Below are 27090 nucleotides of genomic sequence, written 5' to 3'. Positions count from 1 at the left end.
CCCCCCCCCCCCCCCTTCTCTCTCTCTCTCTCTCTCTCTCTCTCTCTCTCTCTCTCTCTCTCTCTCTGTGTTATGTGTCCCTCTTGATTTATATATGGGGATGACCTCCACCTTGTGATTCTCCTGTTTCTACCTCTGGAGTGCTGGGATTATGTTCTGTGCTGTCAGGCAGGATGGTTCAGGATGGGGGCTGAATCCATGGTTTCCTGCCTTCAAGGCAGGCACTTTGTCTGCTGAGCTATGTTCCAAGTCCTAAAGTATTTTTTCTTTGGTCTTCTTGACAGGCCTAGGAGATTCTGAGAGTTCTTCTTCACTAAACACAGTAGTGTTAAACTGCTCATTATAAGGGTTTAAAGTTTAAGAGAACTGGAATTTTCAGAATTTTTCATTCATTCTTTTAGTTGTCCTAAATTCAGTACACAGAACCACTGGGAAGCCTGCTACCAACTTGGACTTCCAATTCCTCACATGCTAATACAGCTAGTTTGTTCTGAGGCTGGAAAGCTGCAATTTTTCCAGAAGCATTAATAATATTCCAGGAGACCCGCTAGCTAGTTAAAAGCCTCTGGTCAGAAATCTGGGCAAAGTTCAAGTTCTTGGCTTTCCCAATTTCCTTTTCCTGATCTTGGGCAAGTCATTTGATCAGGTTGCTTCTTCCTCTGAATTGTGCCTAATGAGAATTAGCTAAGATAATTCCAAGAAACATTCAACAAACTTACTTACTCTAAAAATGTTACATCTTATGTTCAAAGCCAAACATGTTGGCACAAAGAATCCAATGATAAAAAGACAGGAAATGAACTGCTCTGGTGGTCGCACCGACTTCCTTAGGGGGGCTTTGGAGAGCTGGTAACTATGTAATCAGAACTTAGAGCATCCCCACCCCAACAAAGAGACCTCCTTCTCTCTACCACATGACTGTATTTTCTTCAGAACATCTGAAAGGATCGTGAACATCTATGTTTCTCTCTACTAGAGACTAAGTTTTGTGGGGCATCTTACCTATCTAGTACTCTGCTTTGTTCTCAGCATCAGGTGAGTCAGGGTAGGTGCTTGGTACTTGATGAATGGCTGGGTGAACAGTTTAGTAAGCAGAAGCATCAATGGTTGTCTACAGAATGAAGGGCTAAGTGCTAGCTAGGGTTGGGGGCTATAATATAAGTGACACTAGATAGAAATCCGGTGTTGTTTTCACAGGATAACTAAAGTGCCCATTTTCCTGATAACCTATAAAATGGGGGTCCTTTTGAGGCAAGGCTGATCATGTGGAACTGAAATGTTCTAGATTTTAGAGTGCATCTCACCACAGCACAGAGAGCATTTGCATTCTGTTTCCACATGTACTGGGTAAGCTTTAGCAGAATTTCCTGTTATAATAATTGTTTAGAAGGAAGAAATTTGAATATATGAAAAATGCCTTTTGCAATTAAAGTTATCCTTAAGGTATTCCCAGAACTGAGATAACTCAGGATTGGGTGGATCTGCTAAAACTAGATACAATGAAATGGACCTTTGGTACCTATGTAGACAGGCCTCTGGAGAGAAAAATGTATTTTCCCTTCTTATCTTCAAGTCAAGACACAAGATGTGCATATATGAAAAAATGCACCCTCCTATCTACAAGATCATGATTTTAAATGTACTATTATTGTCTCTTTAATTTTTAAGAGATTATTTTATGTGTATGCGTGTTTTGCTCAGTTGTGCACCACAAGCATGCTTGCTATCCAAGGAAGTCAGAATGCATCTGATTCTCCTGGAACTGGAGGTATGGATGGTTGTTAGCCTCCTTGTTGGTGCTGGGAACCAAACCCAGGTCATCTACAAGAGCAACAAGTCCTCTTGACCACTGAGATCTCAGCAGCCCCTTTAATATATTCTTTAGGGACAGAAACTAATTGGTTAACCATGGATAAGCTGGTTAAGCCCAGCCCTGGAAGGAATGAATCATTCCTTCAAATGGGTGCTGCTGACTTTTGAATGAACAAGGTGAGTCTTAGATTAAACAAAGGGATTGGTGAGTAAAACAGCTTCAACGTCCTCTGTCCAGTGATAGCATATGTGGCTTAATATGTGAGGTAGGTACACATGAGAATGGATGCTCACACCGGCCAAAACACCATGTCAGATTTCCCTAGAGCTGGAGTTACAGGCATTTATGAGCTACCTGACCTGGGTACTGGGAACTGAACTCAGGTCCTCTATAAGAGCAGCAGGCACTCCTAACTGCTGAGCCACCAATCCCACCTTTGGCTTAGTTTCAAATGAACACAAACCACACATTTTCCTTGGTTACTCCTAGCTATACTTCTAGTGCCCAGGTAGCCACATGTGTCTAGCTGTCCCCACGCTGATTGCACAGGGCAATTTAATTTCATTAAAGGAAATTCTCCTGGACAGGGTAGTGCTGCTTAGCATGGTGTTTTCAGATCCCTCTTGTAGGGAGCTCAACAATTCTTAGTAATCCTCTTCCCTGGGTAAATGATACTCTCGTAAAGGAAAATATGACAAATTCTTTTTTGTTGCCAGAGAAGACAAGATTGAAGTGCTCTCAGTGTGTGTGTGTGTGTGTGTGTGTGTGTGTGCGCGCGTGTTTGTGGTTTTTCAAGACAAGGTTTCTCTGTGTATGCCTAGCTCAGTTTATAGAACAGGTTGGCCTATAACTCACTGAGATTCACCTGCCTCTGCCTCCCAAGTGCTGGGATTACAGGTGTGCACCACCACCACCTGGCAAGACTGAAGCTTTTATGGGACTCCCCAAAGAGCTAGGAAAGAAGGAAATCAGAGAAGGATTCCGAGTTGCTATATTGCAGGGATGATGGGATAAAAGGATACAGGCTCACTAGAGACATTTGTTGCTTGACTAGAAGTTGGATAAGAAAACACCATAGTTGAGAAAAACTCACTTTGTGTTGATTGAAATTTAATTCTGCTCTAATTTTCTTTTTGAAAAGAATCCTGTGCTGGAAGTATGGGTCAGAGGTCCAGTATTTGCTTAGCATGCTAGATACCCAGAAACATGTAACATATAGGCAGCATGCTTCATTTGTTGAATTAGAGAACAAGGAAAGAAGGGTCTTGGTCTAATTGGGGCCAAAGTTTAAAAAGTGGATGGTTACATGTGGGAGAGAAGGAAAAGGAGTCAAGGCCAAAGTAAAATACAAAGGGGGAAGAAATGAGTCTCTTCTCCATGGAGAGACTCTCTTTACGAGAGTCTTTTCTTACACAGACTTAGGATTCATGTTTGACATAGTAGAGAATATAATTTCTTATTATCAGAGGAGGAATGTAAAATCACGGACTTTGCCCAAGGGCACTTTCTTGGCCTTCCACTCTCCCGTATCTTACATTGTTGGGCATCTTAGTCATGAAGCCTCTAAAGTCTTCTCTGATTTCTGACAACTTTAAATGCAGTTTCTTTTGCCAGCCGTCTGACTTGCAGTCTTGGTACCATCTTTTGTATGCCCAATTATTGGAGTTCTGCAGTACGGCTAACTTTGAATTATTTGGAGAAACAGAGGAAACAGTTCATAGCAGAATGAATCATAATTCATAAGAGGAAACATTTTCCGAGCACTTACCATGTGCCATGCACTTTGCTAAATCCTTAATGTTTTACATTATCTTAGTTAATCCCAATACAACATTGTGGGGATCCAGGTATTGTTACTTCCATGTCATAGAAGTGGAAAATGAGCCCTAGGTGTCGTAGTGATGTGTACCTGTAATTTTAACACTTGGTAAGCAGAGGCAGAAGGATTGCGAGTTTAAATCCACTCTGCTGTATATAGTGAGTTCCAGGCTAGGCTACATAGAGAAACCTTGGCAAAAAGAGGAAAAGGAAACCACAAATGAAGCACTAAGTCATCAGGTCGAGATTAGATAATTAGTAGCAGGTGGAATCAAAGTTCAAAAATCATCTTTGTCCAACTCTGGAACTCACTCTTTTATCTACGGCTTGGCATACGAACTTTTTACACGTATTAATGTTCTGACTCACACTACTCAAAACCAACATAGTATGATCTCCCCCACTGATAGCTTAGATAAACTCATACACTGAACACAAAATTTTTCTTATAAAGTCAGGTGGCTGAGGAAAATTTTGGGGTCATTCTGCTAGAAAGGTTTTGTCGCAGAAATGGCGGGGCTAGTCTCAGTAAGTGACGAGACAAGCCTTGATTCTGGCCTCCTAGGACATTGCTATGGAGATGTTAATGGTGGTGGCTGAGCAGGAACAGAGGGCGCAACACTGCTGGAAGAGGCTGGGTGATGATGGTACAGAAACTTCTTAAGGGATTCATAATTAGATGATTAAAAGCAGCCACTTGGCCCCTCTGTTCTTAGGTTGAAAACCAGAGGCGTCTGCTCTCCTACTTGTGACGAGACAGTGAGCAAAGTGCAAGTGCAGATAGATGTACGTCATAATATGTGGAAGAGGAACCAGTCTGGCCCTCCTTCCTGCCCCTACCCTCTGTACAGTAACACAAGGGCACCGAGGCTAATTTTTTAAAGCAGTGTAAGCTCCTCGTTTATGAATATGGATTTATCTCTTCTAACAGACTAAGATTTCCCAAGGACACAGACGGTTCGCCGGAACCCATGCAAGGGCCTTTACTTACCATAGGAAGTGGTGCTAAGTGTTTCCAGGCTACATACAAATAACAAGCCGCAGCAAGGGAATGCTGTTCAGTTGCCGTTTTAGAAATTTTGCCCACTTATCTAACTAGTGCTGTTGAAAGTGAGACTTAAACGCTGAAATGAAGTACCTAATTACGTGCGGGTAGACTTTGCAACTGAAAGGTGAGAGATACTATGTTTTGAAGGTCTGGTTTTTGTGAACTTGTAAGGCAATGCAAAGCAGAAGGCTGAGCTTAAGTTTTCTTAAAACCTCAAACTTTCATATCGTTTTCTATAAAAGGATTCAGAGAGGGTCAGGTTGAACGAGACGTGCTCCCGCAAGCCTTTCGACGTTGACATCTTGGGATATTACAATAGATTTAAGATGTCAGTTTGGTACGAATTGCTGCTGATTTAGACCTTACACTCTACATCCAAGTGATTACCTCCCCTTTTAGACAATGTCTGTGCTTGATTAACCCGAATGTCCCTACAACTTAACCACAAGTTATAGGTCCTTGTTGGTAGCCAACAAACGTTTGTCGAATGAATGAATACCTGCTGGCTTAGGTTCTTCGTGTTCAGGATCCTGTAGAGGTCAACCCTCACCCGCCAGTGTAAACTGGCGCTTGCCCCGGATATACATAGTTCTCAATGCGAAGGAACTTGACTTCTCTAACGATCTGTCATAGGCCTGGGCAGACAGAGCATTTAAGGGAATTAGGGCCAGGCAGGTTGGATCCCTAGACCGCCAGCTTGGTCTCTAAGCAAAGTTCCACGTTTAACCACTGACGACATGGGATCAAAGAGAGCCGGAACTTTCTGGTAAGCTACGTTGTCCGCGGCAAAACCTTTCCCCCTGTTCCTGTCACAAATCTCGTCGCCAGAGCAACAGTGGGCGTCAACAAACGCAGGGCGGAAGTAAGGGTATAGTACACGTCTCCCGCTCAAAGAAAGCCCAGGCACAGGCGCAGTAATCTATTTCCGGCTGTAGTTCTCAGTCTAGGAATGCAATCTGCGCCTGCGCATTAATTGTGACGCGCCCAGGCCGACCTATACGCCTGCGTGGGCGTGGCTAGGACCCGCCAGCGCGCACGCGCGAACCCCATCCCGCTGTGGTCGTCCGGTGGTCGAAGTGTCCTGCGTTTGTCATGTCGGCGTCGGTGGTGTCCGTCATCTCGCGGTTCCTGGATGAGTACTTGAGCACCACTCCGCAGCGGCTGAAGTTGCTGGACGCCTATCTCCTTTATATACTGCTGACCGGGGCGCTGCAGTTCGGCTACTGTCTCCTCGTGGGCACCTTCCCCTTCAACTCTTTCCTCTCCGGCTTCATCTCTTGTGTGGGCAGCTTCATCCTAGCGGGTAATGATAGCGCCGTCCTCACAGTGCCCTTTGGTAGTTTGTAGATGGCCGTCGCCTGTGAAATCACGCATGCCTTTCTTGGGATTCAGGAAACAGGCTCAGAAATGCTGTTACGTTTCTAATGCCAAACAGGTACCCAGGAGCTGGAACTGAAGATGTAAAGACACTTTTTTTTTTTCTGGTGATCCACCGCAATTAATAATACTTCTCTAAGGATACATCCTACTCCAACTTTGATGTAGCTTTAGTACAAGTTTAAAGTTGGTAGACCCTTAAATGAAAAAGCCAACCCCGAGCCATTTCTGTCACCTTGGCCTAATCCCCACGCCGTCCAGGGGAAGGCAGGTATAGGGATGTAAATATTGGTGATTGCTTGTGAAGCTGTCTAGTGGGTGCTGGCTTTTTAGGTGCTCCCATTTATTCCTGTGGTTGATGGTCCCCTGTGTTTCTCATCCCCGAGCTCAATTTTTTATTCATACAATTGTGTATTAGCTTTTCTTTCTGGCCTTCCGCATTTGGTAATCTTGTAGACTTCCAGATTTAATGAGGATTGGCTCCACGAATTTCATCTGAAGCCTGACCTTTCTTGCTTCATGGAATTGAGTGAATCCTGGGAATAGGTTTGGCTCAAGAATGTTATAGTGGATGATGGTCAGCAGTGTTTTGGGGGTTTTTTAGCTGTTGCTTCCTGCCCCCACCCTTACCCTCCAGTGAATTAGACCTGGTTAGGCACAGACAAAAATATAGCATTGGATTTCTCTGGACGTTTGATTTACAGGGATACCTTCTTACCATAGGTCTCACATCACATGTACACATTCACACTGCCAGCTCAGGCGCACTGGGGATAATTCTGCTTTTCAGAACGTAAATAGGCCTCAGGACATCATGACTTGTGCCCCAGTTAGAGCTAGAGCTGCAAAGTTAGCTTGTCAGTAGTCACAGTCTTTGGATTTTGGTCCAGTTTCTTGGGGTATGTTAGTACCATCAGCCAGACCTGACACACCTCTTTACTGTACCCAGTACTGTTCACAATGATATTAACCAACCAGGAGAAAGAGCTTTGCTGAATACCTCTGATTTTTTATTTTTATTTTTGTCTCTGGTTATGGAAGTACAGAAACAGGGCGGGGCTGGAAGCTGATTTTTAAATAAGCCTTCTGTTGAAACTACCCGTCTTCAAGAGCCTCTGGGTAATGCTTGCTTCCCAGGACTACGTAGAAAAGAATGATCTGCTGAAAAGTTAGGTTTGCATGATAAAGAGTTCGGCTTTTTCGTTTTCTTTTTTGCAGATGGCTTTTGCTAATGCCAGGTGCTATTTTTTTTTTTAAATATTTTCAAAAATATTCTTTGTGGGCCTCTGTGTATATATAATGTATGGTGAAGTGTCAGTACATGTCTGTATGCATGCGTGCATATATGGAGGTCAAAGAACAGCAGCATTCCTTGGCTAGACTGGACTGGCTGGTTGGCCAGAGAGCCTGAGGGGGGTGTCTTCCTGTTGCGTGGTGAATTGTCTGTCCCCCACTCCTGTTCTGTCCAGATCTGCAGTTACAGATGTGAATAATACCATACCAGGTTTCACATGGATGTTGGGCATCTGAGCCATCGGGTCCTTATGCTTTGAGGCAGGCACTTTACCAATTGAGGTAGCTCTTCCGCTCCCAGGCCTGTTTTTTGTGCCTGTTAAGGCTAGAATTGTCAGGTTCCAGTGGGAGCTGTATGGCTTGTTATTGAATAGACTGCTTAGCGAAAGAACACTGTTAGTAGTGAGACGGTGTCAGCAGTGAGGACATTACTAGGAGGGAGGACATTACTAGGAGGGAGGACATTACTAGGAGGGAGGACATTATTAGTAGGGAGGACTTTATTAGTAGGGAGGACTTTATTAGTAGTGAGATTGGAGTCAGTAGCAAGTAGATTTCCAAATCTTTTAGGTAACAGAATGAGAGAAATGAAGAATTTCTGATCATTCATTGTTGCTGCAGAAAGTTATCATTTGCATCCCCCACCCCCTGTGAACTCAGGGACATTTTGCCCCTGAGCTAAATCCTCAAATCCATCCATCCGTCTGTCCGTCCATTCGTCCATCCACCCATCTTTTTCTGCACAGTGTGTCAGTGTGTAGCCCTGGCTGGGTGGAACTGCTGGTCAGGCTGTCTTGAGCTCACAGAGATCCATGTCCCTTACTTTCTGAGATGTAAGGATGTGTGCAGGAGCCCGGCTGCCACGTTTCTCTTGGTAGCATTGAGTTTACTAAATCCAACCTCTCTTGCTAGCCCAGACCATTGTCTGGTAACTTGTTTTAATGAAAATTTTTGAAATTTGGCTGTTTAGCCTTTGTTCCTATTGTTGAGACAGGAAATCTTATACCTGCTGAAGTTTTGTTTTGATTTTTTTCTCCCTGTGTTTTTTGTTGGAAGACAATGGAAGGGACAGTTTGACTGGTGAAGGGAAGTTGTAGGAAATCACGTTGGAGGATTTTGAAGGACCAAGTGGTGCTGAATGCTCAAGCTTTGGGTGTCAGACCTATTACTATAGGAGATCATCTGAGAATTAAACATGAGAACATGGGCCGGTGAGATGTCTCGGTGGGTGAAGGTGCTTGTCACCAAGCCTGAAACCACCGAGTCTGACCATGGGACCTGCGTGATGGAGGGAGAGAACTGATCTCTGCAAGTCGTCCTCGCTCCTCCACATGCATACACTACACTAAGTGAATCGTGAGTGGACGCACAGACAGCTGTCCACAGCAGTTCTTTTTTGGAAGTAAAGGACAGACTTGTAAGTTGTCGCATGAGTTGGAGGAGGATGCTCTTTCGCTTTGACTCTTCATCCGTGCATGTGTGCATTTGCTCTTGGAAGTTGGTCAGTATGTTTTAAATCAGTTTAGAACACTGCCGTCAAACTTTTAAAAGTCTGATGAGACACGGTGGTGTCTTCTGTCTCCTCATGACTGGGCGACTTATCAGGGTCTCAGGAAGGGCGTGGAGGTTACTGGCCGCCAGGATGAGCTTGTTCAACAGTATAGTGCAATAGTTTTTTAAAGGACCCTGTGGGAGTAATTTTTCTTTCCTGGTTCATTCTCGTAGCAGACTGTTTATCTTATGGCTAGCTCTCCCTCGAGGAGGGACATCTGTCGCTTCTGAGTTAACATTCCAGTGTTGGCAGCTTTCTTAGTTCCCTTTTTTACCTAGATGAAATCTGCTCATTTCAAGTACTAGTAAGTGGGAAGTAGTTAAGTCTGTCCTTAAAATGAGTGTGGCTAAAAATACGTCTTAGTAGGCAAGTACTCCATCACTGAGCTTCAAGTGGATTGCTGAGTCTTGTTGACTGCCAGCTCAGGTTCAGTGAGAGACCCTGTCTCAAAGGGTGAGAGAGAGCAGACACTCGGTGGCCTCTGGCCTTTGAAAGTATGAACACACAGGCATGTGCATCTACACACACACCACATCCGTACACTTAATATAAACATGCATGCACACACACAAACAATAAATTTAAGACATTTACTAAACAAAGTTTTAGTATCGCAGTTAAGAAATCCCAAAGGAATTTGAGTTTGAGAAACAAGGAGACTAATCCAGAGTATCTTCTGTCTTAAGGGAGTCAGTGGCTTATGGGTCTGGGGTCTGGCTACTTGAGGGGGTGTCTGTTAGATTTGTGGACTCCTCTTAGCTGCTGTCCAGGAGATGGAAATTTGCCAACCTCATGGCTGATTGTCCTGTTTCTAAATGTCCTATCCATCACTACTTTTTGTTCTCGGTACCTCAGGCTGCGTCCTGACTGTGCAGCCTCTGGTATCGTTTAGCTTGATCTGACTTGCCAGCCTGATTGTGTTGCTTAACCACATTTGGCTGTGGTTCCCAATGTCGAGTTTTTGTTTTGTTTGTTTGTTTTTCATGACACATAAGCTCTTTTGGGAGCCGGCCTCGATTCCTTCCTCTTCATCGCAGCCTCTGCCCTTCAAGTTCCAGTATCAGGAAGTTACTTACCGTCCCATGAGCTCTGATGTCAGTCTCTTGAGCCTTCATTTGGCTCTCTTTCCCTCTCAGTTCGATGCTTCCCCCCTGTGGAGAACCTTTGCTGACCCTCCCAGCTGACCCAGGGCTCTGTATCCTTGCTTCACTCTGTCAGGGATGGGGGTGGAGTTAAGGAAGAAGAGAGATGGGACTTTCCCATCAGGCTGCATGTGTTGTGTTGTCTGCCCTCTGGAAGGCGAGGGCGGGTGCTTCCACCCCTGCATCCTTGCTTAGCACTGTAGGTGTTAATTGTGGCCCGTGTCTTAATTTAAGAAACATGGAGGGCTGTTTGCCAGGCTCTGCTCGGGTGCTGCACGTTCACCTATGAGGAGCAGATGCGGCCCTGCTCTTCCGGTCTGAAGGGAATTGGAGGCAGTAGATGAAGTGGCGCTGGTGAGGATGGGAGCAGCTGGGCGCCCGGCTCGCCCAGTGGTCCTGCAGTGTCCCTAGTGTGTTCACTTTCCCAAAATGTGCTTCGTGACCTCTCACTTTTCTCCGTTCCTTTGGCTGTATTCACGGTTTATTTTGGTTTTCAGTAGCAGAGTGAGCGTGGCCGGGAACCTCTTCACCTCCCACTGAATGTCAGGGCCGCCTGCCCCGTCCTGTGCTCTGGGCTTCCCACTGGGGTGTCGTGTACCTCTCTTGTCAGCTGCCAGCTCCTCCGCTTACTCATGGGAGCTCGTGTTCTCCTATTGGCCGGATGACTTCTGAGTTATCTCTTTGTTCAGCATCATGGGTTTTCTCTCTCTTGAATCATTCTTATCTTTTAAAGATGCTCTAATGTTGTTTAATTTGAAAAAGTTTAACCAGGCATGGTGGTGCATACTTTAATCCTAGCGCTTGGGAGGCAGAGGCAGGAGGATCTCTGTGAGTTGGAGGCCAGCCTGGTTTACATAGTGAGTTTCAGGCCAGCTAAGGCCATGTAGAGAGACCCTGTCTCAAACAAAAAAGCAAAACAAAACAAAAAATTCCCTTTAACCCCAGCCACGCCTAGCAGCCAACTATTTCTTCTCTGTCGTCATAGAACTTCCTGAAGGAATAGTTGCTGTTTCTGCCTTTCCCACTTACTCCTTAGCGCTGCCTGGTGAGGTCTGTTCCACCACTTCCGACTCTGTTACCCTGATAGCACATGGAGAGCATCTCCCTCACCTCACCTCACTGCTCACCATTAGCATTTAGCTCAGCTGCCTCGTTCTTTCTGAGTGAAACTTGCTTCCCCGCACTCTTGTGACTGCCTGGTCCTTGCTCTTTCTCACCTACCGCCTTTCCCTCCCCGTTGTGCTGTGTGTTTCGTTTTGCATTTCTTACCATCGGTGAATTTAAGTTCCATCTGTGCGCATACAGTTATCGTGTTATTAATGTTTTCAGTTCGGGCCTGCCCTCAGTTTCAAATTAGTAAACCCAGTTCCTGCCTTCATTCCTCTTCTTGATGCCTGTCCTGTCTCTCTAGTTATATTTCCCAAATTGATCCTTCCCTGCCCGCCATCTGCTTCTTCACTAGCCGCATACAGTGTCAGCCTTGAGTAGACTGTTCAGCCAGATTCCGGGGTGCTCTCTTGATCCCATAGTTTCTCTTGACCCCCACATCCCATCCAGCTTTTGTCGTCTCCAGAATATAGAATGCCTCTGTCTCTTCATTTCTGCCCGTTTTTATCTCCTTGACCTTGAGCTCTTCAGTTTCTAGGTCATTCATCTCTAGTCCTACAAGCCATTCTTCACGTTGCAGTTCTAAGCTTTAAACAATGTGAGTCGTTTATGTCATCAGGTGCTCAGACCCTGCGGTGCTGTTACACTGCCCTTTAAGTGCAGACTCTTCCCTGAGACTTGGTCACCGATATCTGGTGTCTCTGACTTGTTATGCCTAAGATGTGTCAAGACTGATTTTACTGTCTTGATTGCTCTGTCCCAGATCTTTACGTGGCTGGCTTCAAACATGGGCTTTAGTAGCATCTTAAAAAGACGTTTTCTAGTCTTCTCATCCTGTTCCGTTTTCTTCGGTGTGTGCCCTGCCAGAATGTTCTTGTTTGGTTGCTGACTTGTGACTGGAAGCACGTGTGTTTGTCTCCACAAACTAAGTTCCATGGGAGCCGGACTCCTGGCTGGCTCTGTGCCATGTTCCCAGCATCTAGAAGGATGCTTGGTGCATGTAGGAGTGGATGGACCAGAACTGGCAGGGGGGGGGGGCAGCTGCCTCAGGAGAGAGTCCGTTCCCTTCTTTGGAAGTGCTGGGAGACACGGAAGGCCCATTTCTGGAGCAAGCATGTTTTAATTGTGCCCAAAGCCTCTGAGGAATGTGGCATGTCCGTGAGTAACACAGGTTCTGTAGGGGTTTGACCTCTCACGGGGCAGCTTATCTGTCCCCGGCATGGTAAGTATCCTTCAGAAACTTCCAGGCCATTCTTGGAGGCTCCTCCGCACACCTGTCTCCCACACTTCTCGGACAGGGTCCTGCTTTGCTTTGCTGTAGTAAACACTATGACCAGTAGCATCCTGGGGAGGAAAGGGCTTGTGTGGCTTACACGGTACAGCGCATCATCAAGGGAAGGCAAAGCAGGACCATGGAGGTAGGAACTGAAGCAAAGACCATGGAGGAACTCTACTTGCTGGCTTGCTCTCCCTGGCTTGCTCAGCTGGTTTCCTTATACAACCCAGGACCATCTGCCTAGGGTGGGTGTAGTATTGTCTGCAGTGGGCTGGGTCCTCCCATATCAATCATCAATTAAGAAAATGCTGGAGAGATGGCTCAGCAGTTAGAAGCCCTGATTGCTTTTCCAGAAGGCCCACGTTCAATTCCTGGCATCCACATGACTCCCCAGAACTGTCTGTAACTCCACTTCTAGGGGGTCTGACATGCTCTTCTGGCTTCTAGGGCACCAGGCACACAAGTGTTGCACAGATATGCATGCAGACAAACCACCGGATAAATAAAGTAAAATGAAAATTTTTTTTTTAAGTAAAAAAGGAAAGAAAATACCCCCAAAGACCTGCCCGTAGGCTATTCTGGTGGAGGCAATTCCCCAGTTGAGGTTCTCTCCTCTCAGCTGACTCTATATGTCATGTTGGCAAAAAAAACAAAACAAAACCAAAAAAAAAAAAAAAAAAAGAAAACTCAGCCGACATAGGCATTTTATGCATCAAATGGGGTGTTGGGAGGGCTGGGGAGATGACTCAGCAGTTATGAGCACTGGCTGCTCCTCCAGAGGTTCCATTCCCGGTACCTATATGGTGGCTCACAACCATTCATGTGACTCCAGTTCTGGGGATCTAATGCTGTCTACTAACCTCCTTGGCACCAGGCAGACATGTAATGCATGTATATATGTGTAGGCAAGACACCCATACACATAGAATAAACGTCTTTTCAAAAATGGGATGTTAGTCCCGATGACCTCTGAGGTACATTGGATGCTTGTGGGGTTGATTTGTGCACTGTTACAGAATTGGAGTTATGGTCATTTTAGGGTTAAATCAGCCCATGGCTGTATCCACCCTCACAGAGCTTTCCTACTGCTCCCTTATAGGTACTCCAAACACGACCTCATTTCCTATCCCATTGCTGTTAGCAGTTCTGTGTCTTTATCTCCGGAGTTTCCGTCAGATTGCCACCAAGTGATAGAAGAATATTTGTATGTGAAATAAGGGTATGAACATAACAATTATATATAAAAGCTAAGGTTTTAGAAAGAGCAGTATGGGACCCGAGGCAGAGCAGTTGCTGCAAGAGCGCGGGGAGCTTGAGCTAGGGTCCCCTCACTCACAGGAATGTCTGAAGCCCAAGCTGAGGGAAGAGGAAAACACAGACAGACCCTTGAAGCTCATTGGCCAGCAAACCCTGCTGAATCCATGAGCTGCAGGTTCAGGGAGAAATGCTGCCTCAAAAGTAAAGTGGGTGGAGTTGGGGGGGATGGCTCAGTGGTTAAGGTCACTCCCTGCTCTTCCAGAGGATCTGAGTTTGGCTCTCAGGACCCACATCCAAGGCTCACAGCTGCCTGTAACTACAGCTCCAGGGAATCTAATGCCCTCTTCTGGCTTCCAGGAGCACCTGGACACACAGGGCACACAGAGATAGCGTACAGAGAAACACACACACCCTAAAAAGTACATCTTTGAAAAGACAGTTAGGTGGGTATGAATGAGGAAAACTCCTGAATTCAACCTCTGGTCTCCACACATGTATGTGTGCACACATGAACATATACATACAATATATACAACATCACAGACACATGTATGTGTGCACACATGAACACATATATACAATATATACAATACCACAGACACATGCAGAAAGGGACCTGGAATGAGTGAGTGCTTTTGGCTTATCACTCAGTGAAAGTGGATAGCTTTATTGTCAGTGTATAGAGAATTTACCTCGTTCTGAACAATTAATAGGATTTCATCGCAGGTCTGTAGTGTAATTATTCCCTTTGATGACATTTGGACCATTTCCTTTTTTCTTTTTTCCTTCACGTCTGCAAACATACTTTGTTTTGTTAGTCACATTCGTTAGTCAAAAGAGAAACATTTTAAATATTAAATAACATTACAGTTGCTTCCCCAGAAGGTGGTCTAACCTGACCTTTCACAGCAAGGTTTTAAGTGGTTCCCTTACTCCAGTCACTGTCCCTCTCAAAGACCAGTGCTGTCTGTCTGTGCCTGGGGTGGTGGAAACTGTTGCTATGGTGATGAACTCTGGAGCACCAGTGTGACTATCGTCTCCTTTGGGTGGACTCTTCTTTGTTACTGCTGGAGTGGATGCTAGCCTGAAGCAGGTGTGATTTTATTTTATTTTATTTTTTATTGCAGCCGTAAAGGTGTTTGAATAGAGAATACCCCTGAAGCTTCTTTTCATGTCTGGGTGACTGGCTGCTGCCTGGTTAGAGACTTCAGGGATACAGAAATGTGGCTGGAGAGATCAGTCAGGAATCTTCTGTTGGGTCTTCTGCCATCTTTTGAAATGGATAGGCGGCTGCTAGAACTTTATCAAAGATAATTATCTACAGTATGAGGTCTGCAAGAGCAGACAAGGAGCTGTATTTACAGTCTCTGCCGTGTATTACGCACACATCTTGTAGAGAATGTTTAGTGTTTCATGGGGTTGTCATTCAGCCCAACTTTTGTTACTGCTGTATTATAGCCCCACATAGGTACAATTGGACAACTTTATCAGCTAGATAAGAGAGTTCTTAGGGTTGGGGAGATATATCTGTGGATAAGTTTAGTTTTAGCATCTGACATATTTTCCCCCTTATTTTTCCTTTAATAAATGATAGTTAAGATTATAAAAGTGAGCCAGGCAGTGGTGATGCACACCTTTAATCCTAGCACTTGGCAGAGGCAGGTGGATCAAGGCCAGCCTGTCTACAGAGCGAGTTCCAGGATGGCCAAGGCTACACAAAAAAAAATCCTGTCTAGGAAAACTAAAACCAACCAAACAAAAAACAGCAAGACATTGTAAAAGTATATAATTTAATGCATTTCCTATTTAGTTTTTGCAGTTTTATTTATTGTATGTGTACATGCATGCTGCAAGGCTTGTTGGCAATGCCCTTACCAGTAAGTGGTCTCGCAGCCCTATTTTTAGTTGTCTTATGTAGTCAGGGTTACCTTGAACTTGCTGTGGCCAAGGGTGACGTGGCGTGGATCCCTCCTCCATCTGCTGGGGAAGTGCTGGGGTTATGGGGGTGCCACATCCTTGCCTGGCTTGGGATTGGTTTTTAGATTCTCTGATTTAACTACCCCAGATCAAGACAGAACACTGTTGTGCCATACACAGTCCTCTTCATCCACGAAAGATGAAAATCACTGTCTTGACTTACTTTGATAGTTTATTTTGCATTTTTAAGACAGGATCTTTTTTTAAAAATTGTTTTTATTAAGTTATATATTTTTCTCTGCTCCCCTCCCTCCCCCCCTCCCCCATGATCCCCATGCTCCCTATTTACTCAGGAGATCTTGTCTCTTTCTACTTCCCATATAGATTAGCTCTACGTATGTCTCTGTTAGGGTCCTCTTCATTAAGACAGGATCTTAACTCTAGCCTAGACTGGTCTCAGACTTGTGGCAGTCCTCACTCTCCCCCCCAACCCTCCCACCAAGTTCTGGGATCAGTGGTATGTGGTTCTGTGTATAGGGAATCATCTAGCATGTACTCTTTACGTCTGGACTGAAATTCATTCAGCTTGTGTCTAGCAGAAGTTCCCTTCCTTGCCATATCGTTGTCTTTGCTCACACGCACTAATTGCCCTCTGTGCTGTGAATAGGTGTGAACTGTTTCTAGCTTGTGCACATCGTAGGTGTCATGCCTGTGCGTGCATCGTGGGTGTGTGCATTCATTTTGGTAAAGGAGAATGGTCATCTTGGGATGTGTTTGTATATTGATTAGAACTGATTTGTTTTGGACTTCTAGATAATGACTTTGTGTTTTGTTTCTTACCCAGTTTGCTTGAGAATACAGATCAACCCACAGAACAAGGCGGATTTCCAAGGCATTTCTCCAGAGCGGGCCTTTGCTGACTTCCTCTTTGCCAGCACTATCCTGCACCTTGTCGTCATGAACTTCGTTGGCTGAATTGCTCCCAGGTCCTTAGTTGTGGAGCTGGAGTCGGCAGAACGTAAGTGATGATCACAGCCTTGTCCTGTTGAGTTGGCTTTAGCAGGTGGAATTAGAGGGGGGCTGGCTCTGCTCCTAGTTGGAAGAGTTCTGTGGTGCTGTGACATTTGCAGAATTTCCTGGAAGTTCGCTGTATATTTTGTCGGCTTGATCATCAGCCTACTGTTCTCAGCAGTCACGTCTTAGTCCTGCAGATTATTAAGGTACAGAGTGCAGTGTGCTTGATGCAGTGTATTCTACTAGTGACTGTGAAAGAAATACACTCAGGATTTAAAACTTTCCCTTTATTTTTGTTCTAGACAGGCTTTCTCTATGTAGCCCAGGCAGATCTCAAGCTTGTCAGCCTCCTGCCTCAGCCTCCTTCCTGCTGGGATTACAGGTGTGCACCCTAAAATTTTTGAAGAATGATAAATTGCAGGCTTTGCTTTTACGTGTGTTGAAGTTTTTCCAATTTTGATTGCCATTGATGTTAGGTGTGGCCGTTGTTACCTGTTAGGCATTCAGAGTATGAACGAGTGACAGTTGGTACTTAGTAATATGTGTCTCAAACTTAAATGATAAACTTGGATTAACTTGGGAGAAGATTTGGAACCAGACTGATCATTTGCTACATCCCTTGTTGGGCACTGAAGCCATTCCTGTCCCCTAAACAAACTTTACAGAACTCTGGTAGAGAATCAAAAGTGGGCCTCGATCCCGTGGCAGAACTGAAAACCTCTCTGCCCCCACCCTCCCAGAGTGTATTGACATCTTCTCCACCCTCTCTCTTGCATTAGTTACTTTCCCATCGCTGTGATAGGATGTCATGGCAGAGGCAATTGTAGAAGTAAGTGGTATTCATGCTTGCAGAGGATCAGAGTACATGATTGTAGTGGTGGGGATCATGGCAGCAGGCGGACAGACATGGCGCTGGAGCAGTAGCTGGGCACTTACATCTTGAGCCTCAAGCATGAAGCAGAGAGCTAAATGGGAATGGTATGGGCTTTTGAACCTCAGAGCCCACCCACAGTGGTACACTTCCTCTAAGAAGGCCACACCTCCTAGTCCTTCTCAAACAGTTCCACCTACTGGGTGGAAGTGTTCAAACATATGGGCCTGTGGTCATTCTCATTCAGACCGCCACACTTCTGCAGCAGTCTGCAAGCTGTCGTAAGTACTTGGATGTTTTTCCATACACATCAATATATGAGAAAATGGGCCCAGAGCAGTCCAGTAGCCTCTCCACCGCAGTTACATCGTCGTAGAGCGGCCTCTGTCTATTGATGCATTGGTTGGTGCTCGTGCAGCTCACCAATGAATGTCTGTGCTCTTTTTTGTCTTTGCACCGTAAAGTTTAGTATCATTGTTTCTAGGTAGGAGAAGAGAATCTTAGAAAATAATAACCTTTTAGGGGAAGGTATCTCAGAATCAGTCTCTACACACTACATGGAAGCCTGTGTTTTTGTACTAAGAGGATTGGAGCTCTGAGACAAGAACCACCAGAGTGGCGCATTGCAGAGTGTGCAGTGCTTGACAGGGGCTGCATTTCGTTTTCTAGCAGGAACTAGTCACTCACTTAAGATGGCACATAAATCCATGTTAGAACAATTCTGTTTGTTCAGATAAAACTTTCATTTTAAATAGTGGTAACTTTTGGGATGCTTTAGTCACTGAAACGTTGAGAACCACTTCATCCCACCATCCTCAGACAGCTTCAGTTCTTGAAGACCTGATCTGCTCCCATCCCTCCCTCATCTCTCGTTGGTGCCTAGTAAGGAATACAGAGGAAAGGAAGATGCCTTTAAAAGTGAACAGCCAAGACCTCAAAAAGTGTAAACAAAAACAAAAGAACAAAACTGGGTGTCGTAGTTAGGGTTTCTATTGCTGTGAAGAGACACCGTGACCACAGCAAATCTTATAAAGAAAACATATAATTGGGACTAGCTTATAGTTTCAGAGGTTTAGTCCATTACCATCATGGCGGGAAGCATGGCATTGTGCAGGCAGATGTGGTGCTGGAGAAAGAGCTGAGAGTTCTCCATCTGGATCCACAGGCAGCAGGAAGTGACCGTGAGCCACTAGGCCTGGCTTGAGCTTCTGAGACCTCAAAGCCTTTTCTCTCCCTCTCCCCCAGTGACACACTTTCTACAATGCCACACTCCAACAAGGCCACTTTCACACCACCACGCTGGGACTGTGTTTCATTTGGTAGAGTGCCCTGGGTTCAATACCAGCATTGCACAAACCAGACATAGTATTTAGTACCAGGAGGCTAAGGCTGGAGGAGCTCAAGTTCATCCTCAGCTGCACATCAAGTTGGAGGTCAGCTTGAGCTGTCTTAAGTAAGGTAAAGACCCATATAAACACATAGTTAAAATGTAGCAGGATTAGAGTGTTACCAGAGATCGGAACAATGTGCTGGGGGAGACTGAGAAGAGGGTGGCTGTGTCTGGGAGAAGCAGTGATGAGTGAATCCCACCTCTTACCGGTTACCAGTTGACTGTTTCCGTTGGGTACCTTGAGGGTCGCTAGGAAATGGAGCCTCCGGTGTTGCCCACCTTGGGTTTATGAGTACTGGGTGTAACTCTTTGGCCTTCTGCAGAGGTATTGCAACAGCTGTGCCTTCTGATTGCTTCACTAGATTTGCTGAGGTGTTTTCCAGATGAGTTACGGTATGTATTTAGGAAGGAACAGAACACATTTCAAGGATGTTCTCAAGGTTCAGAAAGATAGCAGATCATGGAAAATTATTTCCTGGCACTGCAGTGATTGGAGGAGGACTTGGCTCCCAAGAACTCAGTATTTCAAAATTATGACAGAACAGACGAAAAAGCAGGCTCAGCAGAAACCGTGTAGTGCAGACGATATTAACAGCTCAGGGCCACCTGCTCAGCTGGGAGGTACAGGCTCCGAGTATGCAGACTCTTCAATCCCAGGTCGCAGTGTTCAGACTCTGTGGAGGAAAGAGGTTCCTAGGAAAGTGGAATGATCTCTTCTCCGGGGTCGCCTGGCACATTTTCCTGAGATCTTTCACGTGACATACACCACCCCATCCCGCACATTTATTGGTCCCATTATGTGGCTTTAATTTAGCTGTGTACTCATGGTGCCAACTGTAGTTTCCACGTGGTGTCAGTCTTTACACTAACTCAGAAGGTAGGATAACAAAGTAAAACCACTCGGTGCTCTGAGAAAACATTTATGAGACACTACAGGAGCTGACTTCCTTATTCCCGTGACATGAAATGTGGGGCCATAGGGCAGCACATTTTGAGCTAGATTCTCATGTTGCTGCCTAGCATTTTTTCTTTTATCTTTCTTCTTTTTTTTTTTTTTCCTTTTTCTTTTTTTGAGACAGGGTTTCTCTGTGTTGCCCTGGCTGTCCTGGAACTTGCTCTGTAGCCCAGGCTAGCCTCAGACTCAGAGATCCGCCTGCCTCTGTCCCTGAGTGCTGGGATTAAAGGTGTGCACCACCGTCATCCAGCTGCTGCCTACCATTCTTTTTTCAATTGAGAATGCACGTTTAAAAAATCTATAATGTAACAGATTTTTAATGAATTTGAAGGTGACATTTAAAACCATCTGGAAAAGGCCGATCAAAAGAAAATGTCATTGGGCTGTGAAAGCCAGGGCAGTTTAGCAGACCGAGGAGCAGCAGGAGTTCCCACTGGTGTTTTGAGTGCTTGTGCAATCTCTTTATTTTCAAATAGCCTCAGGAAGATGACTTTGCCATTCCCATTTGTAGGCCAGGTACTGAGAGATCCAGAGAGCCTTGTGAGGCATCTTTTGTTTGTTTGGGCTTTAGACAGGGTCCCTTGTAGCCCAAGGTCACTTCAAACCTGGTACATACTGGAAGATGACCCTGGGCTCCTGATCCTCCATCCTCTGCCTCCCCCATGCTGGGATTACGAGTATAGGCATCCCCTAGACCAATGTCAGATTCCTTTCTTAATTTTTAAAATAGTATTTTTTACTTTTAATTATGTATATGTGTATACATCTATGTGGGTTTTTCATGTTAGTATCTACCCCTGCCCAGTTACCCACCCAGTCCATTTAGTGCTGCCTACACACCAGCTCCCGCGGTGGGCACCAGCTCCCGCGGTGGGCACCAGCTCCCGCGGTGGGCACCAGCTCCTGTGGTGTAATGGTTAAAGCTCTGGACTCTGAATCCGGCTCTCCAAGTTTGTATATTGGTGGAACCTGTTCCTTGAGGAAGAGACCTGGTCAGTCGTCCTCATTAACTCAGACCATGAAACCCAATGTAAACGGGCTGCCCATGCATGCTGCAGCCTTGCCAGGGGCTTGTTCCCTTCACTTCACACACCCATGGAGTGGGACCACGTGTTGCAGCTACCTACCAGCCTAGATGTCACCCTCTAAGCTCTGCTGCCCCCTAGTGGATGTACATTTCCTTCACTGTGATGCTGAGAGTGTATTAGAGAGTTATATTTTGGTGGAACAGCAAAAGCTAGTTCCTTCCCAGTCACAGGAGGGCAGCAGAGGCTCAGGTGAGCTGAAATGCTGACTGGCGGGTGCTTTGCATTCTGGCCAGCAGTGGGCAGTGTTGAGCTAGGAATCCTTAGCACCACCCAGGGTTGCCTTCTTGGGGTCTCCCTTTCTTGTCAGTTGCCTTTATTCCAGACCCTTTATTGCCTCTAACAATGAACTCTTGCTAACAACAGATCTTTGATTTTTTTAGTTGATGAGTGGGTCCTGTAACCTTTTCTCAGCTCCTTAGCCCCTCAGGGGCTGGAAAGTGAGATTAATTCTTTACTGGTTAGTCCTAATGGTTAAAAGCATCAATTGACTTTGAATTGGTGGCTGAAGTCTTCTGTTTTTTAGGTAGAGAGAGAGATGGTCAGATGTAGTCAGATGTGGTCGTGGGCGTGGCTGTTGCAGCCATGACACATGGTCGGAGGACAGAGGACCACATGGAGTTGTGCCCCTCCTTCCACCACCTGTGCCCTGGGGCTGGAACTCAGGTTGTTGGACTCAGCAGGTGTCATTGCCTATGGGTTCTTCTCATTTAAATTTATTTTCAGTTTTGTGTGAGACAGTCTTACTCTGTGGCCAAGGCTACCCTTGAACTCGTGATCCACTCCTTTGCCGCCTGAATGTGGGCTACAGGAGGTCACTGCTGTACCTGACTCAGGGGATCTGGGCTAGGAATTCTGTTCCTGTCCTCATTCCCTGGGGACCCGAAGTTGTCACCCTGGTGTCTGGGCTCTCAGGTCCACACCTCTCACATTCTGCGTTTGTCACATTGCTTTAGAAGTGTCCACTCTTGTTCCTGCCTGCACTGCACCCAGGTTCCTGAGGGTGGGGACATTTTTTATTTATTTTTAAGTAATTTTTTAATTTATTTAACTTTATGTGCATTGGTTTGAAGGTGGATCTACAGACAGTTGTGAGCTGCTGTGTGGGTGCTTGGAATTGAACCCAGGTCCTGGAAGTCAGTGCCTTCTCCAGCCCTGAGGGTGGGCCCTTAAGCAGCCTTGGTTTTCCTGCCTGTACAGTACGGCCGCTTGGCCTTCATCACAGTTTCTTTTCACTAATGTTTATGATGGTCACTGTTTTGTGGATTCCATTTGGGCCTTGCTCTCTCTCTCTCTCTCTCTCTCTCTCTCTCTCTCTCCATTTGGGCTTTGCGCGCTCTCTCTCTCTGTCTCTCTCTCTCTCTCTGTCTCTCTCTCTCTCACTCTTCTGTTGCTTTTTTTCATATTCCCACTGGGCATTGAAGGTGGAACTTTAAAGTGGGATTGTTCACAATAAAATAATAAAATGTGCGGTGTTATAGAACCGACTGTCTATAAAATGCTTTGTTGCTACCACGCCCCCACATTTTTCTGCTTCATGTCTCTTCCGTGTGCACCTTTACATCAGTGTGCAGTTTTCTTGTGTGCCCTGTTATACCACGAGGAAACAGCCTTGGCCAAATTTCAGTTGACTTTAATCCTTGGTACTGAGTGAATTAGTGGGCACTTAAGAGTGGACCTCTGGAGCCTAAATGCGGGTGTTGTTCTCTATATATGTGTAAATCTAAAGTCATCACTCAAAAGTTTCATAAGTGATGACTTTAGATTTACACATATACATAATTATATATACTATAATATTTATTATAATATATAGCACATATATAATATGTATTATAATATATTTCCTATTAAATTATGCTTGTTAAAATACTAAAGTTGCTTTCTTTATTGAATGGGAAAATTGAAGAGAAGTTCATAAGAAGAGATGGACACGGAACCTTAGGTGTTTCTGCAGAGCCAGGCATCTTTACTGTGGTACAAGAGAGCTGTACGGGAACGCAGACTGGGAGACTTGACTCCATCTACTGGCACCTTGTTCTGGGTCTGCACCACCCACAACAGTAACCACTAGTCATGTGGTCCATGTTGGTTGGTGGATATCTGAAAAGTGACTCACTAACCAAGGAAATAAATTTTAATTTCCTTCATTTTTTAATTTTTAAATTTTTTTTTAGACAGGGTGTTCGGAATCCTTGGCTACCCTGGAACTCAATATATATAGCTAAGGAAGGTCTTGAACTTGTGATCCTCCTGCCTCCACCCCCATCTTCTGGGATTACAGACTTGTGTCACCATGCCTGGTTTTATGGATGCTAAGTATCAAACCCAGGGTGTCATGTGTGCTCCATACGTCCTCTACCTACTGAACTCCATCCTCAGCCCAACCATAACTTCCCCTAATTTTACTGAATCTGTGTAGATGCTGGCTACTAGGTTGGGCATCACGACTCTGGATAAAGTGTCCAAACTGTCAAGTTCTAGTTTTGTCATTTCTAAGATGAGAGGGTTAGCCTGGTTGATTTCTGGAGCTCCCTTGGTTTTCAGACGTTACGATCTGGGCCTTGTAACATGAGCGTGGTCCAGACTGACCTGCTCTTGGGAGTTCTGCACAGTGGTCTGATTTATATCAACCTCGGTTTCAGTTTTAATTGGGTGGTCAGAATCCAGGAAAGATGGATTTGATGGTGGCAGTTCAGGTGTCTGAGTAGAGGGCTTGCTGCGGAAGAGCACGTCCCGGGAGGGAGCTCTGCCCGGCACTAGTTTCACCTCTGTGGACAGTGGTCTTCAGTGTCCCCAGGTGTCTGCCTGGGTGAAAGACGGGACCTCCCTGTACCTTTCTCAGTAGGTGTCATCCGTTTGGTGTGACTCACGATCAGGGAGGAGGTTCTCAGGCAGTTTGTGATGCCTTTGCTCTGTTAACAGTTGAGAGCGCTCTTCTGAGTTGTCCATGGGGCCCAGTTGTGCTGAGCTAACATTTCAGAAAACATGAAGCCTCTGTTGTTTGAATACCTGCCAAGTACATCTTCTCTGCAAAAGGGGGAATAGACCTTTGGGAATTGAGTTTTCTGAAAACTACTGCCAAAAATGCTTTTCTTCCTGAGCCCCTTTCCTTTTATGTGGGCTGGCCTTGGTGTCTCAGGCTCAAGTGTTTTGGTATCAGAAGGAAGTCCACCCAGCTCGGGGCAGCAACCCTGCAACGTCTGCAGCCGTTTCCTATCTTACCCAAATTAACTTACTTTAAGTAAAAATGAGATCACTTCTTCTAAAGCCCTTGGCCCATTGTGAAGTCTTGAGAAGTCTTCCTTCTGTCCTGAGTGTCCTCACACTGGGCACGAGCATTTTGTGAGGAGTCTGGGCAGGACGGTGGTGCTGACGAGAACCAGGATTGCTGAGTTGGAGAGCTGGAGGCTGCTTTCTTCAGCTCCTCTCCTGCTGACAGAGGTGTGAGCACTGTCTTTATAGACACTACTCTCACACAGTGCTCGTGACAACAGTCGGCCTCATTCTGGTTATTGTAGTCTGGCTGAAATGCTGTCTTGTGCTTAGGAGTGAGTATTGTAGTTGCCTCGCGGGTTGAGAGTTTAGATGGAAGGATTTGGGACATGACATTTTACCTTTCTGCTTCTGTCTTTCAGGTTCACTCTTTGATGTCCCCTGGATAAGAATTCTTGAGATGACAGCTTGTTGAACGTTGATTCTTCAGATTTGTGCTTGACGATGACTCTGACTGGTATGAAATGGGGAGTCCAGAGAGCTCCCTTTGCTGCCAGTCCGGCTTCACAGTGCACACCTGTTAATGCGAACCAGGCCTTCCCTAAGTGTAACCCTCACTTTCCAAATTAAACAGTTTTTCTGCCGCCTCACTGTGCCTCCGACTGCCATTTTTTCTTCTCACACTCATGTGGAGACTTTCCCTTCAGCTCCGTGTGCCCACATGCTCTCTTATCACACTCATGTGGAGACTTTCCCTTCAGCTCTGTATCCTCTTCTAATCCTTTATTGTCTGGAGCTGCACCACCACCACAGAGCGCTTTGTCAGAAAGTGGGCTGTGTGTGCTTTCTTGGCACATCTCTTTGGACATGCTTCTGGAGAAAGGTGAAGCATGTGTCCCCTTAGGCAGTGTAAGCTGGGTGCAAGATGCTTGCATATGCTTGTTCAAGAGTGTGTGCTTGTGCACACGCACACATGTGCAAGCACACATGTGAGAGGAGAGAGATTGAGAGGTAGACACTGTGACAGTATGACTGTGTGTGTCTGTGACTTGGCACAAGTGTCATGTGTCTGTGTGACTCTGTATGGGAGACTATGTCCCTGTGGTGTGTGACTGGTATTTGCATGTATGTTGAAATAACCAGACTAGCTAAGGATAAAACAGTTATATTTTATTTATTATAAGGGGAACACTCACAAAACAGGAAACAAAAATTCCAAGCACAGCAATGTCCTGTGGGAAAGGGCACAGAGAGAGCAAGCACCTGGAGGTGCACACCTTTTACCCTGGGTCCCAGCGAAACTACGCCTTAACTAAGACCCACCTCTTAAAGATAATTGGCTAACAATGTTCCCCATCATCTCCCCCTTTTGTCTAAACAAGAGCAATTCAAACCCAATACAAAACTATATACAATAGGAACAGATATCAAGTATAAAATTACGAACAACATAAGCAATATTAAGGAACATATGACAAATATTTTAATAAACATTCTATTTTAAGGAGTCTAAATCTTGCATTGGAAATAAGCTTGGCTAAATCATAAGAGAAAGGTAACTACGACTATCTTCAACCCCACTGAAGGCCTGAGAAGGGAGATAATATTACTGGAGCGGACAGGAAGTGCAATCAAGCAGCTTCCAAAGCGAGCAGAATATGATGGAGACAATTAGCTACCTGAGCAGTCACCCAAAGTCTCATTTGCAACGTTGAAACAACCAACTTTGGCTAAGGCCTAGCATAACTGACAGACCATTTACAGAGGCAGGGAATTTTTCAGAACTGTCTTAACCTGTCTTGGCAAGATTTGATAGTCTTTTTCCTTGTGTCCTGTGTATCTATTTCCAGATACCATGTATTTGTCAGTGGTTGAGGCATGGGCATTTCCTTGCCCAAAGGCCAATTTGCCAAGAAGAAAACAAACTCCGAGTGGAGTGTCTTTGGTGTTCCACATTCTCTTGGGAATAGATTGATGCTGTCAGGAGCAGTCATGTGTCATGTCAACAGAACCCTAAGTTATTTAAATGCCATGTTCTACAGATCCTTGAAGTGGTTGAAGATTACCTATCTAGGCAGAATATAATCTCTATGTATCTAAAGAATGTAATTAATCTTACTGTATATATAACAAACATGAACAATTATTGACCTATAATATTTAATACCTGTATAACTTTAAGGCTTCATGTCAAAATATTAAATAATCTGTAAACAATTGTGCACAAATGAGGACAATGACCTCAAATGTAAACAATGTTAAGTATCTTGTTCAGAGGTAAGAATAATATGTAATACAATACAAAAATATATGCTAAAGAATGTATCAATATACAAAATGTCCTAAACACGTAGAAGCATGCATGTATACTATGTGACAGAATAACTGCATAGGTGCGCAAATACCGTAAACAGAAATAACATATAATTTGAACCTGTATCAATATACAAAAATGATACCAATGTAAATTGTCCATAAATAATAGCTCACAAATATTCACTTTATTACCCACTATTATTATCACCCCCCCTTTTTAAATAAGCATAATTTCCACCCCAACCCTCTACCTGATACAAGTAACAACCTCTGAGTGGTGTTCCCAACCGTGAGGACAAACTTTTGGGAGACAGGGTGTTGTCCTCTAGAATTGCTTCCTGCTGTCATGGGGGCAATGTTCTCTTTATGGAATCCTGCAAAAGTAAAGTGATGGTTAAGCTTGATAGGGTTTTTTTTTTTTTTTTTTTTTGTTTCCCCCAAAGTTCTTATTTGGAGTTCTGGCCAGAACATCATGAAAAGGTGCCCCATTTTGGAGCTGGTACCCCAAAACTGGTCTTATAGTAGCACTATCAGCATCTTGCCATCTCTACCAGATGGAGTTGTTGCTGTGGGGCCCCATCTTTTTCCTGGAAGCTTCACAGATTACTGCAGGAAAAGGATCTGTAGGAAAGTCTATTGTTCA

The 27090-nt window shown here is 45.0% G+C and overlaps 2 protein-coding genes across 2 annotated transcripts in view; one reads left to right on the top strand and one right to left on the bottom strand.

Annotated features, from left to right (window-relative positions):
• Abhd4 (abhydrolase domain containing 4, N-acyl phospholipase B) overlaps window positions 1-5422 on the bottom strand; it is an 18525-nt gene extending 13103 nt beyond the window's left edge. The window contains exon 1 of the mRNA XM_050155795.1: window positions 5179-5422. The gene's annotated coding sequence lies outside the window, so the exon portion shown is untranslated. The remainder of the gene's footprint in view (window positions 1-5178) is intronic.
• A 263-nt stretch (window positions 5423-5685) lies between these two features.
• Dad1 (defender against cell death 1) lies at window positions 5686-24781 on the top strand. Its single transcript, XM_050155807.1, has 3 exons — window positions 5686-5982; window positions 16445-16618; window positions 24554-24781. Exons 1-2 carry the CDS (start codon window positions 5772-5774, stop codon window positions 16573-16575), a joined length of 342 nt encoding a protein of 113 aa, XP_050011764.1. The 5' UTR covers window positions 5686-5771; the 3' UTR covers window positions 16576-16618; window positions 24554-24781.
• Window positions 24782-27090: the final 2309 nt, after the last annotated feature.

This window comes from Alexandromys fortis, unplaced genomic scaffold, assembly GCF_014885135.2.
Source record: "Alexandromys fortis isolate MF-2015 unplaced genomic scaffold, M_Fortis_MF-2015_v1.1 scaffold_87, whole genome shotgun sequence".
NCBI classification, from domain to species: Eukaryota; Metazoa; Chordata; class Mammalia; order Rodentia; family Cricetidae; genus Alexandromys; species Alexandromys fortis.
Note: the sequence above shows the minus strand (reverse complement) of the source record. Positions and strands in the feature narration are given on the sequence as shown.

Bases quoted from the DNA above. Each gene is read 5' to 3' on its own strand.
- Dad1 (XM_050155807.1), top strand. From the start codon at position 5,772: ATGTCGGCGTCGGTGGTGTCCGTCATCTCGCGGTTCCTGGATGAGTAC. The intron at 5,983-16,444 runs GTAATGATAGCG...TTTCTTACCCAG, and splicing joins GGGCAGCTTCATCCTAGCGG to TTTGCTTGAGAATACAGATC.